Source organism: Mizuhopecten yessoensis, unplaced genomic scaffold (genome assembly GCF_002113885.1).
Source record: "Mizuhopecten yessoensis strain PY_sf001 unplaced genomic scaffold, ASM211388v2 scaffold7441, whole genome shotgun sequence".
Taxonomy (NCBI): Eukaryota; Metazoa; Mollusca; class Bivalvia; order Pectinida; family Pectinidae; genus Mizuhopecten; species Mizuhopecten yessoensis.
Genome location: NW_018407049.1, coordinates 526214 through 548643, shown reverse-complemented (window position 1 = coordinate 548643; position 22430 = coordinate 526214). Strand labels below are relative to the sequence as shown.

General features: G+C 37.4%; 1 protein-coding gene across 2 annotated transcripts in view; it reads right to left on the bottom strand.

Annotated features, from left to right (window-relative positions):
• Positions 1 to 12611: 12611 nt before the first annotated feature.
• The window catches only part of LOC110453523 (sorting nexin-4-like), a 26722-nt gene continuing 16903 nt past the window's right edge, over positions 12612 to 22430 (bottom strand). Inside the window, exons 9-14 of one of the 2 annotated variants that reach the window (XM_021502502.1) lie at positions 21076 to 21165; positions 20406 to 20496; positions 19573 to 19596; positions 15017 to 15174; positions 13578 to 13692; positions 12612 to 13056 (exon numbers count right to left, since the gene is read on the bottom strand). In XM_021502502.1, coding sequence (XP_021358177.1) covers positions 13009 to 13056; positions 13578 to 13692; positions 15017 to 15174; positions 19573 to 19596; positions 20406 to 20496; positions 21076 to 21165 — 526 coding nt within the window. In that variant the 3' untranslated portion in view covers positions 12612 to 13008. The remainder of the gene's footprint in view (positions 13057 to 13577; positions 13693 to 15016; positions 15175 to 19572; positions 19597 to 20405; positions 20497 to 21075; positions 21166 to 22430) is intronic. The other variant, XM_021502503.1, reaches the window with a different exon arrangement.

Genomic DNA, 22430 nt, shown 5'->3' with positions numbered 1-22430 from the left:
GGGTCGAAATCTGACGTAATTATCTGAGAGTGACCCATAGGGTATTCGCAATAGTTGTTAACGTAAGGGTAGAGACTTGTGAAATCGCCGTTACGGATCTCTTCGGCGCCTTGCACTGCATGGTGCAGCTTTTATGCGTTAGTCCTCCCTCCAAAAAACGAATTCCTGGGGTCGAGTCGTTCCGTAAGGTCCAGCGTGGCGAGGAATACCCTCAGTCTAGAGTCTTGCTCCTTGACCTGCTGAAACTGACAGTTCCACTTCACGACCACTCAGTAGCCGCAACTCTGGAGGTGCCTTACCTTGTTTTCGTGAAGCGACTTGAGTTACGAGGCGGACTGATTCGACGGTGGTATCTTGTATTTCGTTCTGTCGTTGGGGAAACACGTCTGGCAATCGTGATACTTGCAGGAGTTGTATTCGAACACGGTGCTCGTCGATTCCCTGAATCCGTCGGCGTGGTATCTCCCAATCTTCTTCTCGTCCTTGCCGTTTAGTGCGTGCTGTATGTGAGTCCTCGGTTGATTATAACTCGAGCAAGCCTACGGATTCAATGGAGAAGCTGACGCGCGTGGTATAGCCTTCAGGGGGTACTTAAGCAAGGTCCGTAAATAGAAACTTTTTAAATAGTATGTCTTCTTCCTGGACTATGTCGGTGTTTACGTACCAGTGTCCGTTTTTTCTGGTGGCACAAACCCAGCCTCTGTCTCGCAGTTCACGTCGTACGTTTCTACCAGAAAGTTCGATTTGAAGAAAGACATGGCGACCCCCGCAGCAGTCATATTCGTAAACAGATCCACCCCCGTACTCTGCAGCAACAATTCGCGATACGCCATGCAGCCTTTCTTCAATATGTCGACGTCGCTCTTGATGTATTCCAAGAGTTCCTTCTGGAGGTCGAATACTTCCTCGTTATAGATCTTTTCGAGGTACCATTCTGCAAACTTCAGTTTTCCATCTGGGCTCATTTTTTCGAATCTGTAGTGCAAGGCGTCCGGTTAGGTTCCCACGGCTGTGCAAGAGCAGGACTCGTCTGTTCCCTCGCAAATGTGATAGCTGCAGTTTCGACATGTCGACGCCGTTTCCCCGCATTCTCTCGCTTTCCCCGCACATTGTGTTGGCCACCACCAAGTTTACCACGTGACAAAACTTTCCGCAGCTAGAGGTCTTGCAGTTACCAAACTGATTTGTTGTTTCTGAGGGGGTGAAGCCTCTCTCACATTCGTAAATGGTGTTTTGCGTGGTCTCAATGTCGTAAAAAAAGTTTGCTAAAGAAGCCTTAGGGGTTATCGCGCGAATGTAACACAGGTGTCCGACTGCCACCATGCTTTCGCAGACTTTACAGCGATACCAATCACACTTGTGTTCGTTAGTTTTGTCGTTGAGGTCTTGTGACACTGCAGACAACGTTTGACGAGTCCGCACCTCCCGTTGGATTTGTGACGTTGATAACACGCGTCGTTACGACATTCGAGGTTGCAAGCTTGGCACACGATAGCCCTCGTGGATTCACAATTTTATTCCGTGCACACAATTCACTGGTTTTCGCAACTATGTTGATCTCTGGTGGAGTACGGGGTTAAACAACGATTGCAGAAAAAAACGCTGCTGAAGAAACCAGTCATACTTGTAATAAAATCGTAATGGTCTTCGTCCATCAGCAGAAATACCGTGTCCCTGGTCATATCACCGATTTCCCTTATGAACTTGTTTTGTTCTTGAACTCTTATTACCGCTACGTTTATCTGCAAGTAATATTTCATCTTCTTCATGTCCGAAATGCTGACACTTTGTTCGGGTTCCAGGTTAGATTTCTCCATGATACGTTTGGCCAGCTTTCCCTGGGCGCTACCGTGACTCTTGGAATCTTTTTTCGTGACGTCCTTGAAATATGTGTACCTGCACGTTCTAGTACGTAAGAAGTTTTCTAGACCTGTGGAAGTGTCGTAATGTTGGGCGGTTACTGTTTTGTCTGGTCTCACTCCCAGTTTCGCGATTCCTATAGCCACAGCTCTTGCGGCGCATATGTTCTTGTCGCGTACTAAGGATATACTACGCTTTTTGGATTTATCTCTCTGCAGATTAGTGACGTATCTTTTTCTGCTGTTACCCATTGGTGACTTTACGCTACCTAGTACTATTTCGAACGGTTCGCCAATGTCTAGGTCTTGTTTGCTCGTTAGCGTTTTTTCTATGTGTTATAGTACCGTTTCAACCTTCAGATGTTCCGTCGGGGGTACGCATATGGGATTGGACAGTCCCTTGTGAAAAATGGTTAAAGGCGCCGATACATTTTCTTAAAAATTGTCTCTTTGATCATATTTTTTAAAGCTTTTGTACCGACTTCCTATAAAAAGGGAAAGGAAAAAATAACAGCGAATTACACTAATGTCAAGACAGTCTGTTCTCGATTACATAGGCATAGTATTTCACATGTTTAGCGACGGAAGAGTCACGTATTATAGAATTAAAGTACTGTTATCATTTAGCAAAGACTTGAGTAACAGACTGAACGACACTGTGTACAAAAATTATAACGGAAAATCGGTTTTCCAATTCAGAAATCATATACTGTTAATATTATCAGTTTTTGTTTCCTCCTATTTGGACAAATGTCGACAAAAGTGGACAAATTGTGGACAAAGGTGGACAAATAGTGGACAAATGTGGACAAATAGTGGACAATAGTGGACAAATATGGACAAAGGTTGACAAATAATGTACAAATAGTGGACAAAAGAGGACAAATAGTAGACAAAAGTGGCCAAATATGGACAAAAAACAATACAGAATTGTTAACATTAATTTTAAGATAAGAACATTTTAGTTGGTAAATATCAAAACTCTTTTTGTCACTGGTTATCTATAAAGGTGTTTATACACTACACTGAGCAACGACACATCCCGTATCAGCTAATTGTTCAGTGTTACGTGAAAATCTGTGAAAATTATAACGGAAAAGCGGCTTCCAATCTAGACGAAATAGCACAACAAAACCATATACAGTTAATATCATCTGTTTTTATTTCTTCCTAAGCATTTCAAACATTTCATTTCATACTGACCTGTTTTAATAGAAAAACAACAAACTTATTGCTACTACAACTGCTACTATTTTAACAAATAAAATAGCATTGAAATCGATTTACGACTCGTACTTACCGATTGTACAAGGAAGCGCCGCCTTACATAAGATAAGGTGGACAAATATGGACAAATAAAAATTTGAATTTTATTGAATGTATTGATTGAATGTAATGTATTTATGAGTACTGTAAAAATAAAAGATCCAATACAGTGTGGAGATTTATATTTTTCGCCGTTTCAGGCATTTTGTTGCTAAAACAAGGAAGCGCCGCCTTACATAACATAAGGTGACGCTACCTTTTATTCCAATACGCGAAAATAACAGCATTTAAAGGTTTGAACTCTATTTCCCCTTTTCGGCCCGCCCACTTCAAAATCCTCCTTCTACCGTAGGGATTAAGGGTTTTTATCCCAATTTAGTCTGGAGCATCCTTGGGCCAAGGGCACTCGATTTTGTATAAATGGTGGGTGTGGCCCTCGGGGCAGAGGGGCGGGACCCAATAGGGGATTTATAGTAAAACCTTTTAAATCCTTCTTCTACAGTAGGGATTTAAGGATTTTATCCTTATTTAGTCTGGAGCATCCTTGGGCCAAGGGGATTCAATTTTGTATAAACGATGGGTATGGCCCCCTGGGGGCAGAGGGGCGAGGCCCAATACAGGAAATCAAGGTAAAACCGTTAAAATCCTTGTCCTACCGTAGGGATTAAGGCATTGTATCTTTATTTAGTCTAGAGCATCCTTGTGCCAAGGGGACTCAATTTTGTATAAACGATGGGTATGGTCCCCTGGGGTCAGAGGGGCGAGGCCCAATACAGGAAATCAAGGTAAAACCGTTAAAATCCTTGTCCTACCGTAGGGATTAAGGCATTGTATCTTTATTTAGTCTAGAGCATCCTTGGGCCAAGGGGACTCAATACTCAATTTTGTATAAATGGTGTGTGTGCCCTCACTTCGGGCAGAGGGCGGGCCAAATAGGGGAAATAGAGGTAAAACCGTTAAAATCCTTCTCCTACCGTAGGGATTAAGTAATTTTATTCTTATTTAGTCTAGAACATCCTTTGGCCAAGGAGACTCAATACTCAATTTTGTATAAATGGCCCTTCTGGGGGCAGAGGGGCGGGCCAAATAGGGAAAATAAAGGTAAATCCTTTAAAATCCTTCTTCTACCATAGGGATTAAGGAATGTCATCCCAATTTGGTCTGGAGCATCCTTGGGCAAAAAGGACTCAATATTGTATAAACCGTGAGTGTGGCCCCCCTGGGGGCTGAGGAGCGGGGCCCAATAGGGGAAACATAACAAATTCTTCAAAATCCTTCTTCTTCTGTAGGAATGACAGGATTTTGTCCAAATTTGGTATGAAGCATCCTTGGGTGAAGAGGAAGCAATTTTGTTTAAATAGTGGGTAACCCCTGACTAACCATGTAATACAGGTACACTTCCAGTAACATCACGCTATTCTTACTTCAATTTTGCTAACATTTCCAGGTGAGCGATACAGGCTCGCTGAGCCTCTTGTTTTTGTTTTTATTTACTAATCGGTAAAGTGTCAAATTCAGCCAAGCAAACGACTTCACATCTGATCAAGGCAACATTTTCACCAACCTGATACAAGGGAAATTTGTGTGTCTGTGAATTCCAATGCTGGAGAAATCTTAACAATGCGAATTATCATTCTGGGGATGCGAATAGAAGACCTAGATTCATCTTTATTTTAACCCCTGAAATAACTCCTCAAATGGAGCATAAGCAGAGAATAACGACCTTGTGCTAATCAACCAGAATCGGTGACTATCAACGGCAGATGATCACGTTCTCCAAACAAACCGGCCAGAGGCAAAAGAAAGAAAGCAGTAACAATGTACAAAACTACTGTCAGAGACCAATGTGGTGGAGGAGTGGGAGTCTCCATGTTTCATTGACTCTATACGTCCTACTACGGATGGTCTGGTGTGATCAGTAATACATTGATTCTGCTGGATAGGTACGGTCAAGTACTACAGGAGGTCAAACACAATGACTGCATCAGTGGCATTAGTCTGTCACATACAACACACACACTTCGGGTGTGTGACTGCGAAAACAGTATTATGGAGCTGGTATCAGGACGACTAACACACACATTCAGAACCAATGAGAGACCATTGTTTAAATGTATTACAACTAGTAACAATGTCATTTTGGGAATGGCCAAACAAATCTCCAAATTTACCACACAAGGCCATATGATGCTCACCAAAGTGGATGAAGAGACTGGCAAGCCCTTAATAAATTCACCATTCAGGGTCTCAGAGTGTCCACTTACTCGCAATGTCGCAGTAAATGATTGGAACAGTAAAACAAATGGTGGTAATGGAAACCAATGTGTTGTTGTCATGGACACTGAATTCAAGGAACTGTTTGTATATAGAGGGGCCATCCCTAGTACACATAAACAAACAACACAAACTAGAGGAGGCCCATTCAGTCGCTAGGGTGTGGTGTATGACAGTGTTGGCAACCTCGTTATAGGCGACTATGACAATAACAGTATCCTACTCCTCAGTGGAGGTGGTGAGTTCCTCAGGGTCATACGCACAGACTACGGCATAGCATGTGCTATAGGTGTAGACAAGGAGGATGTCCTGTGGGCAGGATTCAGGTTAGGGATTGACAATATCCGACTTCTGCAGTACGTGAAACCTGTAACAAAATTACTGGTATGTCTAGAAATCAAAACATCACGGAATCAGAATTATAAACACTTTTTTCGTGAACACAACCATTTGTAAATGTTCAATTTTGTTGACGATAATTAAAGAAGGCAATCATAACCAGCTGCTTATCATTAAAGTTGGCTATAGGCCGACACTGACGTTAATATGAATCACAGATACAAGACACTAGCCGACACTAGCTATAGGCCGCCACTGACGTAAATATAAATCACAGATACAAGACACTAGCCGCCACTAGCTATAGGCCGCCACTGACGTAAATATAAATCACAGATACAAGACACTAGCTTCAAGTTGTAGGAATGTGGAAGTAAGACGATGTTTGGTACAGGTACTAAGTAACAAGTAGTGAATAACGGAAAGAAAGGTAGCGGCTTAACATCGACTTCCGGTTTGTCAATGTGTTGAAGTTACTATTGGTGTGTTGTACAAAGATTTTAGTTAGTTTCATAAGACGGGCAGTTCGAACAGGAAAATCTTTTGAAAAGAGTAAAAATTGGGCTAGTAGGATATTTATTTACAGTAGTTTAAATAGGACATCTAAACGTTATTTAAAATGCTACAACTTGTGATAAGACAACCAGTTTATATCAAAATAGTTATTCATGTCGCGTTTAGAAGGGCAAGGTTGTCCTATCTCACCCATTTGATATATATAGTACAAACTGAGCCACTAGCGTGACGTAAGATAAACCCCTGATATGGAAAATAAACAAGTTAAGTTTTAATTTTCGTAGACAACGCTAAACTGTTCATTAATAATGAAATTTCAAATCGGAGAATAGTTTAAGGCCCTAAACATGTAGAGTAAAGCATCGGGTTCGGAAGTTAGTTTAAACTTGTCTTATTCTTTCTTCACTTTTCAAGGTACTCTATGTAAATGTTTCCTTTCATCATATTTTACCCCGGTTTTATCGATTTTGAGTTCGTATTTCGGTTTAGATCACACTTGGTATTCTCGTTTTTTTAAGAAAACAACAGAAAAATATTTTTCCAGATGTAACAAAGAAAACATTGGCAACTAGGAAACTAGTCCAAGATTAATTCAAAAACACTAGGAATATGATAAATGATATCACGAGATGAAGAATTAATAAGAAAATGAAAAATGTAATCAATACGAAAGACAAAATCGGTATCTTTATCGGGAAATGCATTTCATCAAACGAGTTTCTCAGTTTCAAAAGCAGTGTATTAAATAGACGCTCCTGAAGTTTAGAGAATTCCAATAAATTACATCAGAAATAATCATATTCTTTCGAAGTGGATATGGAAGTTGATAAAACAGACTAAAACAGTAACACAAAGATAAGTGGTGACAGCAGAATTGTCGAAACGAGGACTGCGCATCAAAATCCATTATCAGAAAGCACAAATTCATGTCATAGCAAATAATTCTACAGGTTTTCATGAAGACCAGCAAACAGCTGAGGGATGCGATCGCCGAGCAAAACCATGAGGTTTGGTTTGATTTGGTTTAGTATTGTTTAACGCCCTATCAACAGATATGGCAATTTAAGGACGGCCTCCCCTGTGTGCAAGATACATGCGTGTAGTGTATGCGTGTGATTTGAGAAGCTGCGATATGTTTGTGTATGTCTCCTTGTGATACGCGGAACTGATGCCGACTTTATAGTGCTACCTCACTGAAACATACTCCCGAAGACACCCAGCACGACCCATGGGATGACAGCGTCACCCTGTAACACATTACGTCACATATTTCGACCATAAACAAATGTTCTGAATTGATTATTTACATGTTTGGTCAAAGCAAGCGTGTACAATATTTAAAGGACTTTGTATATAAGATATTCACAGCATACAAATACGATAAAGATAAACGCATAGCATATACAAATACTGCACAACAATTAAATCAATTCGTCTATAGTGTTGCGTTTCGTTAGAGACGATACAAATCGCAGTGTTATCTCGTACGGTACGGTGACAAAAAGCTGGAAGCTTATGAATGAAGATTGGGATATTTCCTATCCAGTCTATGAAATGTTTCAGGTGCAGATTTGTGTCAGTCTATTACATTCTACCGTGTAGTTCGTTGGAGTCACGAATATTCTCCTATTAACTATCTATTTTTAGAGCTGAACATTCTCGCAATTAAAGTTTACGTCTTACAAAGAAACATCTTATATTGACTGCTAAATTCGGTATGGTTTACAAATTCAACAAAATACCAGATTATTATGTCTTTTCAATTAATTATGTGCACTAGCTTTATTCTCTTAGCCCTTGATTAAATGGGAAAGCGCATTAACGGTACCCCAGGAGGAAATCGTTGCTCCGAGTCATGCGTGCTGCAACGTGACTGTCCACGTTGAGTAGCTTACGATGATAACCACGTGGCAGTGATGGTGGCTGTGAGTGATTCATGCACAATGGTAATAATCCGTTAAAAATAAATATTGGTCATGATAACGGCTAAGTAGATAAATTGCGTTTAATCATTGCCATTATTCGTCATCTGTGTAACTAGTGACATTTTATATTCAAATAATAGAACTGTGTAGAACAGCTCAAATTCTATTCGGAGACATGATAAGAAGACTTAATGGCTCCCATGGGAAGCGAGAGAGGTGGACCTATTTAAGAACACAATTTAAAACCTGTATCACTTCGTACGGTTGCCTGTACATAGAAATGTTAGACAAGCTGTATCCCAAATCATGATCCTATGACGCCACTGATGTGGGGCCCGCTACAGACTTGGTTGTTTACTTACCAGAGTAAAGGAAAGGTGGAGACATTAAGACCATTGAAAAGGTACAAGGATAACAATACCAGGTGTCCCAGAAGGGTAAGCGTTTTCTGCTTCATCAATGACACTCGCCTTGTAAGGCTAAGTCGAGAATTTGGGTAGTGACAACAAACCCACAACGCACTCTGAGCATAGTATTAAAAAATAGCTACCTTCCTTCATATCACACAAAGAATCACAAAGACCACAACAGTTGTCCAGTCTTTGTTAACCTGCATCTGTGGAAACCCTGCGTTATACATTTGTCCGTCAGCAGTCGGCATCTATCATGGAAGTCGTAATATTCGGAGCAAGCTCTTGAGCACCGAATTAACTGCGACATGTAACCACTACAGGTTTGGGAAGAAGGGAAGTCGTTGATTTCAAGCTCTGGAGGCACAGGCATTGATTCTGTCAACAAAAATAGTCACGAGAAAAAAAATCACAAATATGAGTATGGTGTGATTTTTTTTCTCTCATGACTATATTTATTAACAGAAACAAATGCCTGTGTCTGCAATTTCTTGTTATTCAAAGACAGCACGTCGTCAATATATCTGAATGTGAAATTGAAGGATTTTGCTAAGTTTTTGTTACCAGTCCTGATAAGCTAATAATTTAATTCAGCTTTGCCAGAAGAGGGGCACAGTTTGTTGGGATAGGAATGCCTACAGACTGCTGGAGATTTTGACATCTAAATAAGAGAAGCCAAAATTGATCAGCAACTCTCATTGTAGCACTTTAGACATCTATATTTTGACAATTGGTTTGGTTTGTTTGTGTTTTACGTCCTAATAATTTAATCTTGCTTGTAACACGCATTTTCATTGGCTTAGAAATTTATGTTATCAGCCCATAACGTAAAAAAAGTGACGTCGCCGTTTGTAGCGTCGTTTTTGATTGGCTGATACATCGGCGTAATAATTTCCAAGAGAAAAGAGTCCATCAATAAAATTGGGTTTCCACAGGGATTGTGTATAGTAGCTTAAATTATAAGGATTGACTTGAATATATTTTTTATGTTATGGAGCTGTAACACAAAAAACCAGAGTGTACTCTCATCATAAACCGCTCCACGGTTTATTTAGAGTACACCCTGTTTTTTTGTGTTATATCTCCATAACATAAAAAATATATTCAAGTTAATCCTTAAATAACATGTTTTGGTGGTGGAAGAAAACTGGAGTACATAGCAGGGATGTACCACCAACCTAAGACCAGTACCTAGTGACTGACCCTTTTAGACATCAAACCCACGACCCAGTGGTGGATCGCTTCTGACAAACTCTGAACAAACGAACAATGATCAATAGGCTATGTCAGGACATATCAATTAATTCCAAAGTGAAAATAACACACAGTTTAAACCTTTTATGACAGAGCAGTGAAATAACACTATTTTTTAGAGCCTTCTTAGGTGAAAGACACACCATTTTAGCCTTTTTTATGCCCCCTTTTTCTCCAAAATATAGTCCCACTATTTAACTCATTTATGGCCCCCTAAGGGAAAATGACATGGTTGCATCAATCATGACATCTTTTACAGTGCACATCAGGAATGTGAAGTTCAATCACAAGTATGGGTTTTTTCTGGCTAATAAAAAATATAGAACTAAACAAACATAAACTTGGAACTATACTGAACTGTGGCTACTAATTAAGCTCAAGTATATACTTTATACAGACACAATACAGTTTCACATTTGAATCAGGTAAACTTTATTAGAATAACATAGTATTGCACATTTCCCACTGACAGTACAAACACTGCACATGGATATCCCATCTTTATATAATGTAATAGCAAGCTCATAAATATTCACTATAAATTATGGTGTGATGTTACCTGGTACTGATAAGTTACCTTGAGACAGTTAATACCTATATAACTAAACAGGAAACGCATCAACAAAGGATGTAAAAATATACTAAAAACCTAACTGAAGTCTTGTTCCATCAGCTACAAGTAATTGTTGAAATAAATGCAACATATTTCATGTAAATTGCACATGATTGAAAATTAAAAACCTTAAATATATTTCTCAGCGCTTATCCACAGTATTATGTTGCCTGATACAATGCAAGGACGAAATCCTTTTTTTAAATATGAAACAAAAAACATCTGTTATACTTCAGGACTTACTTCGAACATTAAATAGTATTCCTCTAATACTATGAGGAATACATTTTAATACTAACCTAAGTCTCTTATTTCAACTTTTATTCTATGTACACTGAGTTCAACTTTTTAAACACTACTGTTACTGAAAGAGAATATTGCTACAAAGGAAATGAACCTTATGTTTATTGAAATCATTCTGTTGTACAGATTTACAAGTTTGAACTGGTAATTAAAATATAAATGGAAAATACCGCTGTCAGTTTATTTTGGAAAATTGAATACTGACTCGTGTGTAATAATTTCTTGCCACAAAGCTAATACACATATGTACTGCCATTGAAAAGTTTGCTCACTTTGTCAGACCACAACACTGATGCAAAGGTACCCAGAAATTACCAAAATAACCGTATTGGTGGCAATAGAAGGGTTTTACACTTACACTTACACTTGTATCACTGCTGGGAATATCAAATAAAAAAACAGTCAGTCTTGAGTTTGAAACACAACAAATTTTAAAATGTTCACAAAAGTCACAACATTACATATTAACACAAAAGTGTTGTTTACTGATTATGAATCAGAATATCACTGAGAAACCAAATATTTTCAACAATTATGATGCAATGTTTTTTGTGACACTTGGGTCAAGAGTTTTCAACACCCTAATTACTTCCTTTTTGTGACAACATTTATATACAATACAAGTGTGCTTTTTAACATCTCACATATATACTTGATTGCAAAGAACTAATCAGTGATGCTGTAAAACTGTCTATACCTGGGAATCAGTTCCTTGCTGTTTTAAGTGATTCTTGGCCTAATATGTAACAAGCTAGTGTCACTCCTGCCATTATTGTAGTCTGGTGATACTAGCTGTTGTTGCTGTACAATTTGTGTTGCTGTACATAAATTGTACAGCACCCCTGATTGGGTAGGGGGATATTAGTATGTAGTTTGTGTGATGTTGGAAACGATGTGTATAACATTACGGTGAATCTGAAGTTGACTTTTGACTGCCTTATGACTTTCGGTTACCTCATGTTTTCATTCAACACCAGCCATTGTGGCAACTCTAACCGTTGTGGTAACACTAGTTGTCTTGGTAACACTAGCCATTGTAGTAACACTAGCTGTCCTGGTTACACTTACTGTTGTGGCAACACTAGTTGTCGTGGTAACACTAGCCATTGAAGTAACACTAGCTGTCATGGTAACACTTGCTGTTGTGGCAACACTAGTTGTCGTGGTAACACTAGCAATTGTAGTAACACTTGCTGTCGTGGTAACACTTACTGTTGTGGCAACACTAGTTGTCGTGGTAACACTAGCCGTTGTGGTGGTGATACTAGCAGTCTTGGTAACACTAGCTGTCTTGGTAACACTATCTGTTGTGGTAACACTAGTTGTCGTGGTAACACTATCCGTGTGGTAACACTAGTTGTCGTGGTAACACTAACCGTGTGGTAACACTAGCTGTCGTTGTAACAAACCACTGTGGTGGCACTAGCCATCTTGGTGAAACTAACCATCATGATAACACTAACTGTCATGGTGACACTAGTCGTTGTGGAAACATTTTCCATCGTGGTAACACTAGCCATTGTGGTTACCCTAGCTATCTTGGTGACACTATATATAGCTAGTCATTGTGGTAACACTAGTCATCTTGGTGACACTAGTCGTTGTGTTAACACTAGCCATCTTGGTGACACTAGTCATTGTGGTAACACTAGCCATCTTGGTGACACTAGTCGTTGTGGTAACACTAGCCATCGTGGTGACACTAGTGGTTGTGGTGACACTAGCCATCTTGGTGACACTTGCCATCTTGGTGACACTAGCCTTTGTAGTGACACTAGTTGTTGTGGTAACATTTGCCATTGTGGTAACACTAGCCGTTTTCACAGCACAATATAAACATCTGCACTCAAGTTCCGAAAAAAAAGAAACATTTTCATGCAGGGTAGTATTTCATTGTGTCAATAACCGTAACTAGAACATTGTACACATATATACTTAAGTGGATATCTCATCCTATAAATTATTTATGATTATTGTGTTGGATTGTCTCCCTTTCAATTCCCCCCACATCACAGTATGTTCCCACTGGTAAGTGGGTAAAATTTGGTCCCATTCTTGCCCTTCAACACTGTGTGTATCATGCATAATATCATACAGACAAATATACAAAGAAAACATAGTGCATTACATAGCAGTCAATTACAAATGTTTTAAACACCCGAATGACCCAACTGTAAGTCCACATTAAGGTCACAAGTTATCATAAAAAAGTGGTAACAGAAATTTTACTTTACATGATGTCTGTAAATTCACATTTTCGTGAAGCAGTCTTTTGCACTGGTCCAAATTGCAATTCCCTGTAGAGAAAAAATTGTAACATTTTTATTGAAAATAATCAACACTGAAAAGAAACATAATTTCAAAACACTTTCAGAATATTTTCATGTAACAAATTTTGTGTAGCCTACTTGATGATGGCAAAGTATGCCGAGGATACTGATAGATGATAACTTTTAAGTACAATGGACTTTTTTATCAAAATCTTATTACAAAGGTAAATAAAACAGATTACAATTCAGCTCAAATTGACTTCCTTGTTGAAAATGGCAATGATGTAATAATGCAAATTCAGATATCTAAAATACTTTAATGTCTAGGATTTTTGCTGAGTCAGTGTCAGCTGTTAAGAGATAATGTATTATACAGTTCTAACATTGTTTCATGATCCCCTTGACTGGCCCACAATCAGTTCCAAAATATAAACAAGTTCTTCTGGTCTCATTTAAAATCAATCTGAAAACATACACAAGTAAACATCCTCAGTTAAACAATTATACTGTAGATATTTGTTTGATGGATTACTGCTAAATTAACCTACCTTTTTACTTTGCTTTATTTGCATGATCGCATAGTTGGTAAATATTTCTCTAAGGTCCTTGACTTTCTGTCTTTTGAATCGATCAATGTCACGCAGGGCAGCTTCTACAAACTTCCTGCAGGAAAACAAAATAACGGGTGTGATTAACTTTAGAAGACCGTCTCTTTTAAACATGTCTTTCCAAGTGTTTTTTTTACATTTTAAATAAAATCTTCAAACAACACAAAATCATAGAGGGATCTTGACACCTACATTGTAAAATCTTCATTAGTTCTTTGGCACCCACTACAGTAAAGTCTTAATTAGTTCTTTGGCACACACTACAGTAAAGCCTTAATTAGTTCTTTGGCACACACTACAGAAAAGTCTTAATTAGTTCTTTGGCACCCACTACAGTAAAGTCTTAATTAGTTCTTTGGCACCCACTACAGTAAAGTCTTCATTAGTTCTTTGGCACCCACTACAGTAAAGTCTTAATTAGTTCTTTGGCACCCACTCAGTAAAGTCTTCATTAGTTCTTTGGCACACACTACAGTAAAGTCTTAATAAGTTCTTTGGCACCCACTATAGTAAGATCTTCATTAGTTCTATGTAAGTCTATGTCTCTTCTGTTCATTTTTGTGATATTTATAGCCATGCGCTAAATTTGGATAGAACTTCATAATACTGAGTTGCGCTCTGGCCTATAATAGCTAGTGACAAGAATACTAGCGTGTAAACAAGAGATCCCTGAACCTTTACAGCTACTTGAGAGAGTTTGTGAATGATCACTTTATGTTAAGTACATCAAATCTAACAAGCAAATTCGCTTTCAGGACATATTGTAGGTAAACATTATTGAAGTTAGGTTTAAACATGTGAGTATCGTGCTGTTGAGACATAATGTATAGCTTGAAACTCGAAGAAAAAAAAAGCCTCATCTAATATTTGCTAGAGTTATTAAGCGGAAACTGCAGATAACGAGTCTGCCAAATGGAGTCTGATTAAAGTGGTTGTCAAACCTGGCCAGGGCCTTAATGTGTTGAACCCTGTTACTAAGTTTGAAGACAATCGGATACTATTTGTGAAAGTTACAGAACAGAAACAGAAATGGAAGATAATGATGTTTTTCGTTATTCAAGGGGCCATAACTCCACCAAATGGGGTCCGCTGAAATTAGTTGTCAAACTTGGTCGAGCCCTTAAGACATTTAACCTAAATTTGATATAAAAGGTATTCTATCACCTGCTCGACCACATGAATTTTTTTGGGGTACCTTAGTTTGGTGTCCACCCATATTTAGACCCCCTGGACGCTTCCATCCCATCCAACAAAAGTGATTAATATATGTAGAAAAACTTGTTTCATAATTTTAGTAAAATAAACAAGGTTTATATTCTAAATGAATCCTCAGGCATGATATCATAAAATATATTAGGATCTAGATGGAGACCACTCACTGTGTGTCCTCGTTGGTCTGCTGAAGTTCCTGCTCCGCCTGCTGGATCTGCTCCTCCAGTTGTTTAATCTTCTGGTCTCGCTGCTCAGGTGTATCCCCCCCAAACAGCTTTGTCTTCATTCCGGTAAAGGAGAATGAACCACCAGCCTTTCCTTGTACCTACAACAGTGACTGTCACCATTTACCTACATAGTCACAACCACCAGTCTTCCTCTGTACCTTCAAATAGGTTTTGGTCTCCTGGATAATTCAAAAGTTACAATTCAAATTTTCATTTTTTTTTGGTAGGTATCATGATACACGGGTATACTTTTAACTTATTGTACAAACCTGTTACCATAGTTTTCCTTGATTTGAAACAAAACTTGATGTGAAACAAAGCTGAAGTGTTTGTATTCCATGCTGAATTAAGTTTTTTTTTAAATGAACTGTCTCCTTAATTCATCATTTATTGTGTGTGATAGAACAGGAAGAAATGCATGCTGAAACAATTCCAAAGTGTGTGTGATTGGTTGATAAAAGGGCCATGGCCTGTACACAACTTTTTTTAAAGTCTGACGATACTTTTGGCGAATGCCACAATGCATCGACACTCCAGATATGATACGATTTACCGATGTGTCAGAGAATAGTTACACCTCCACTTACTGGACAGTATATATAAAACTACTGCTTAGTAAAGGTGTGTAGCTAAAATATCAAATGTCAGAACCATATATACAGATACATTATCATATATCATAATATATAATAAACAATATCAAAATATCTAGCAAACAGTATAATAAACAATATAATAATTATCTAGTAAATAGTATAATGAAAATACAATTATCTTATAAACTGTATAATAAACAAGAGGCCCATGGGCCTTAACGGTCATCTGAGTCCTACAGTATTTGTTTTTGTTGTTGAAATATGTTCCAATTTGAGTAAAAAATAGTTAAGTATAATGTTAACTTTGTCGGGACCATGAGCTGATCATTCCTACCAACTTTCGACTCAATCGGCCTAGCAGAACTTGACTTTAAGTTTGAAATGTAAAATGTTAACGGACGACGTACGACGACGGACGAAACAGATAGCAATAGGTCACTTGAGCTAAAGCTCAGGTGACCTAATAATGTAATAATTATCTAGTAAATTGTACAATAAACAATATAATAATTCTCAAGTTAAACATAATCACCATCCACACATCCTGCAGTAATTGATTATATAACAATACATGTTGTAACGTCAGTACTGCTCTAATACCAGGGGTAATCCTACGTAACACTACTAGTGTACTCCAGTCTGTCTGTAGATCGGACATGCCAGTTGGTGTATAGTTAGGAAGCTCTATGTTCTCTCTTGTGCATGCAATTTTGACAACACTTACATGCAAATGCACAATCATAAGTCTCTACACTCACATTTTCAATAAGATTTGACAATGGTTATATTGCATTAAAAGAACACCTCTTAAATGTCTGAACCATACCAAAACTACCTGTCTGTATCAAAGTATCTTGTGATAATTGAACAAGAGGCCTAACAGGCATGTAGCACTTCTCTTATCTGTGCTTACCAAAGTGGGTCAAGGTCTAATTTATTTAAACAAAGTCAGCAAGGAGGCTTACACTACAAATCAAATATTACCTAGTTTTTAGCAGATTTCAAGATAATTTTACTCATGTAGCCTTCAAAGTGGTTCAAGGTCATTTCTATGAACAAATATGATAGCCTGTTACCAAAGCCAAATATCACAACCCTTGGCCTTAAGAACCTATAGAAAAAGTCATCTGACATTAAACTCCTGTGACCCAGAAAGTGGGTCAAAGGTGTTTATTCAAACTAAATTGATAGCCTTTCAAGCAAGCAAGCTTTTTTCAAAATGGTATTACTCTGGATCTTAAAGACCTTTAGAATAAATTATTTGAAGGTTTTTGTATAGTTATATGTTTTCAGATATAGTTCCCCTGTAAAAGTGGTTCAATGTCCTTCGTTAGAACAAACCTGATACCTTTTGATTAAAAAAAGCTACAGGCAATGAACTCTTTGAATATTTTAACACATTTGTTCCCTTTGAAAAAGAAAGTTAGTCAAATTGTTCTTAATAACAAATGGATGACAGACTTTTAACCATCGTAGAAGCTCCAAGACACTTCATCCCAAGTGAGCTTAAATTTATAGTACATGTCACAAACTTCTTAATTAGCAATTATCCAGAAAACAGTTTTCATTAAGGAAAGTCTGAGACTTTCATCAAGTCTAGTCAGACATGATCTATCTCAAATGATTTCCTGGCCTCCTTTAGACCTTTCCTAGACACTTATTCGGTCTTTACGTATTGCAGAGTTCTCTGCTCTTGTGAGCAGGTATTGATTGTTACGTCATTTATTTGTGAAAGTAATGTCATCAATTTTTGAGAAATCAACGTAATTTTCTCACACAAACCAATGACATAACAATCAATACCTGCTCACAAGAGAAGATAACTCTGCAATATGCAAAGATGGAATAGTCGAAAAGTCCTAACATCAGATTGTTATGCAGCTGTGTATTGTAAGTATATGATATCAATATATATGTACATAAATATTTGTGCAAACTACATACATTGTAACAGCTCTGCATGCAACACTTCACTGACGACAATGCCTATTTCGAAAAAATATACAATGTCTCTTTGGGCAAGGCCCCAGGCCCTACTATCAAAGTAAAGAATAACTCAAACCGTATGAAACATTTTACACTCCCTGGAAATCTGACAGCAATATTGAATAGCATGTTTCTTAGAGTCAATCTTGTTATACAACACTGTATAGTTACTGTAACATCAAGCCCCATAATAATTCACTGTCTGATACAATGATATAATTATCTTTGTATTATATACATATGCAAGACCACACACTTGTGTTTTTCTAACAAATCTGAAAGCACAAGTTTATTACGCGGACGAATATATACGTCCTCGCAATAAATGAGTGCTTTCTGATCCGTTATGAAAAACACAAGTGTGTGGTCTTGCTTTTATCACATACCTTCCATATTTGGTAGAGATCGATACAAAGATTTTATAAACTTTGATAATTTTTGCAAATACCGGGAACTTTTCAGTTCGCCATGACAAGGGGATACCCATAAAAAGTAGTTCTGGCTAGTAGGTAAATACAACATTCCGTATTGCACATGCTCAATACAGAACGTTGTATTTCATAGTCTGAAAATTGTTTGTATTACTATTACAAGATTCAACAGGTATGTGATAAAATTCAGAACAAGATACTTAATGGGTCTGTATTGCTCACCTGTTATCAAAGCTGGTGGCTTTCAGATCGGGTCAAGGTCAGGTGTATTTAAACAGTATTGATCATTACCCTATACCATAAGGATATTTGTTAAGTTGAGATTTTGACAATGATTACTCATGAAACTGTCAAAGTTAGTCTATATAATCATTTCTTCAGACAAACTTGATAATGCTGCAAACTAGCATGCTTAACACCAAACATCATCACCATAGGACTATTTTTTATTCATAAGAAGTTGTTCAAAGTTTTTTAAGACATGTTACAAATAGTTAAAATTGAAAGAGGGTAATTAATCTGAACAAGTTTGATAGCTATTCACTATAGCATGCTACAGATAGAATAACATGGTCTTATAATTAGACTCTAGGTTATTCAGGAGCAGCTGTGTTAAGTTAGTGATGGACTCTAGACGACATACTAAACACTGGTACAACTGCATAAGCTTACTTGCCCTTTGAGCGTATGAGCTAACTATACTCATTACTAGCCGGTGAAATACACATAGCTAGTTAAAAAAAATATCGTCTTTTTTTCCATACATAAAAATGTATATGTCATTTGTGATAAATTAAAGCTAATGAAACTATTCTGTGTCACTTGTTCTTTAATATTGACTTCATACATATACTTCTGCTTCCAAATATACACCGACATCTTGTAGTTATCATTATTCCCTATTTTTAGGTACATCTGTATTTAAACAAAACTCAATATATATTATAACTATGAATATGATAGGTAAAGACATTTCCCTGTTAATCCATTTTAAACAAAACATGCATTTGGTAACTACCTGAAAAAACAAATTTAACTTACAGATCTATAAATATAAAAAAATGTATAACTTCTATATCTTACTTGTAAACATGTGTCTTTACAGTTCTGTGTAAATTCTCTTGAAAATATATATAACTTTATGTGAATTTATTTAATTTCCCTGTAAAACTTTACCTGTTTTAGTTCATGTGTAAATATTTACTAGTACTAACTTTATCTGTCAGTTTATCATTTTACAGTTATTTGGTTACACCTGAGAATACTTTACCGGTAGTAATATTACCTGTAAAAATATATAATTTCATAGGTATCCTCAACTTACCTTTAATTATATAATTTAACGGGTATTTGGTAACTTTACCTGTAATTTATATAATTTAACAGGTATTTGGTAACTTTACCTGTAACTTATATAATTTAACAGGTATTTGGTAACTTTACCTGTAACTTATATAATTTAACCGGTATTCAGTAACTTTACCTGGGATGGACTTTCCGGGTTCTCCTGATTGCATGTCAAAAATACATACAGTTTACTCAGCAATATGGGGGGTCACTGGCAAATATTACAAGAGAATTTAACCGCAAAATAGGATTTGTTTGGCTTTTTGTTGATCAAGGTCAATGAATCTATGGTAAATCTTATGTAATTGTTTTATGTAAAAATTATGTCAGCCAGACGTTCAGTGAAGTGACTTTACCAGATATGCAATACACAGGCTAAAAACAGACCTGTTGTCAATGTGTGGAAGGCAAAGTTGTGGTGGCTATTCAATGCAAAAAAAATGTTTAAATGTCAAAATAACTTATAACAATGGAAACAGTTCCACTTGGTATTGGTTCAGCTGAGTCAAAACACAGACCATGATTTTTGTTGATAGTGTGAAGTTTGTGAAGTCTATCTACAATACTGTGACTCAAAAACAGGTAGCTATACATGACAGGTTCTACTATAAATATATATCTTCTATGTTACCAGAACAAGATCCTTGATAAAGTATAATACAAAACACTTTCTAACCCATTTAAACAACCACAAGGCCTACACGGAACAGTATGAAATAAGTGGCTAAAATTGGTTTCAGACTTGAATATCTATCGACCAAATGCAATTTGACCTTTGCCCTGAGTTTGAATTTAAGATCTGATATAACAGTATTGACTCTGACCCCAGTAAAAGATCCTAACCTTCACTATTGACCTATGATCCAAGCTTAAACCGGATTAGTCAATACTGACTTGACTAATGTTTACTTTAACAGAATAACTTTAAGCTACGACTCGTCCAGAAGGTCACGAGCTAGAAACACTCACCATCTGCTCTTTCTGACTGGCCTTGTAAGACAGGTTGTCTTCGGCTCGCTCAAGGTCGTACTGTAGACACTCGTACTTCCTACACACGGACCTGTTGACACACAATGTAATTTATAAATTATCCGTAATTACATTTTCTTTGTTAGATTTTCTGACACTTGATTGGACTTATCATCATCAAATGATAGTTAAAACACAGCAATATGGATTTGACACTCAAGAAATTGGGAAAGGCTGGTGAGTTTCTACTACATAAAAATGTATATATTTATCAAAATTAGACCATCATTTAGTAATGTAAGGACTTTCTTGTCACAGATTATTATTTATGAAATTTCCAAATATATATGCAGGTAAAATATTCCATCAATTTCGGTTACTTTCAGTTAATTCTTAATTGAAGCTTTATTTACACAAGAAAGGATACAATTCATGTTATTTCCGTATTTTATCCTCAAGGCCTACCAGATGAGTTTTCATCTGTACAAATGATGAATTAACTAAAGATTTGTTTTTTGGACTTAACAATGTGACCTAATTACAGTGGACAGGCTAGCTGCGTTCCTTCAGTTTTGCTATGACATAATCCAGGGGTGCAGAGAACATAAGTGAGCATTACCCCTGGATTTTAAGGAATGTCACATTAACACCTGACAACAAGTACACTTACCTGAGGGCATCTCCAAATGCCAGGTATTCCTTGAGTTGGTCAGCATACTGCTCTTCATCCTCCAGAGCATTGTCCACTGATTGGCTGAACCTGAAACAAGGTCACGATGATTAAACTGATAACTTTAGAACAGGTTCAACACAGTTATATTACTGAACCTAGCTAAGTTAAGGTCTTCTGAGCATTTTGCTCAAGATACAATCCTTTTTATCCACATTTCAGGGTCAAGGTCAGAACAATGTTGGTATAAACAATACTGAAGCCTCAAAAACAAATAAACATTATGGAATGTTCTGCCTTACAGGTATACACGACATACAAAGCCGTTTCCACATATTTGCACAGAATTTTAGAACAATGAAACAATTGATATGTGTTCAATTTCTTGCACATAACCAGCACAGATGAGTGGTCACCTATTTGTCAGATTACATTATATGGCAAGGAATGCCAACCACAAAAAATCACAAGAGTATTTGCTCAAACAAAATTCATACAAGAGGCCCAGGGGCCTTAATAGCTCACCTGGTTATTTATTTTTCAATTTAAAACCTGCTGAGTACCATTCAGGTTTATCAAAGGAGTACAAGTAACAAAGTTGCATCTTCCATTTATAAATATTCAATTCCCTTTGCCCAAAGATTCTCTAAAACAAGTTTGGTTAGGTTAAAATCCCTTCAACGGTACAGAAGGAGAAGGATCTTTAATGTTTTCCTCTATTTCCCCTAATGGGCCCCACTAATCTGCCCCAAAGAAGGGGAATCCACACACCTCAGTTTAAACAAAATTGATTCTTTTCTCCCTAAGCATGCTTCAGACTGCATTTGGTTTAAATCCCTTCACTTGTATAGTAGGAGAAAAAAAATCCTCTATTTCCCCTATTGGGCCCCGCTCCTATGCCGCCAGAAGGCCCACACCCTCCGTTTATACAAACTTGAGTCTCCTTTGTCCAAAGATGCTCTAGGACAAATTTGGTCAAAATCCTTCAATTGGTTGAGGAGAAGATTTTTAAAGATTTACCTATTTTCCCCTATTTGGCCCCGTCCCTCTGCCCCCAGGGGGACCATACCCTCCGTTCATACAAAACTGAGAACCCTTTGGCCAATGATGCTCCAGACCAAATTTGGTCAAAATCCCTTCATCGGTACAAAAGGAGAAGGATATTTGATGTTTTCCTCTATTTCCCCTAATGGGCCCCACCCATCTGCCCTTAGAAGGAGGCCCACACACCTCAGTTTATACAAAATTGATTCTTTTGTCCCTAATCATGCTTCAGACTGCATTTGGTTAAAATCCCTTCACTTGTATAGCAGGAGAAAAAAAATCCTCTATTTCCCCTATTGGGCCCCGCCCCT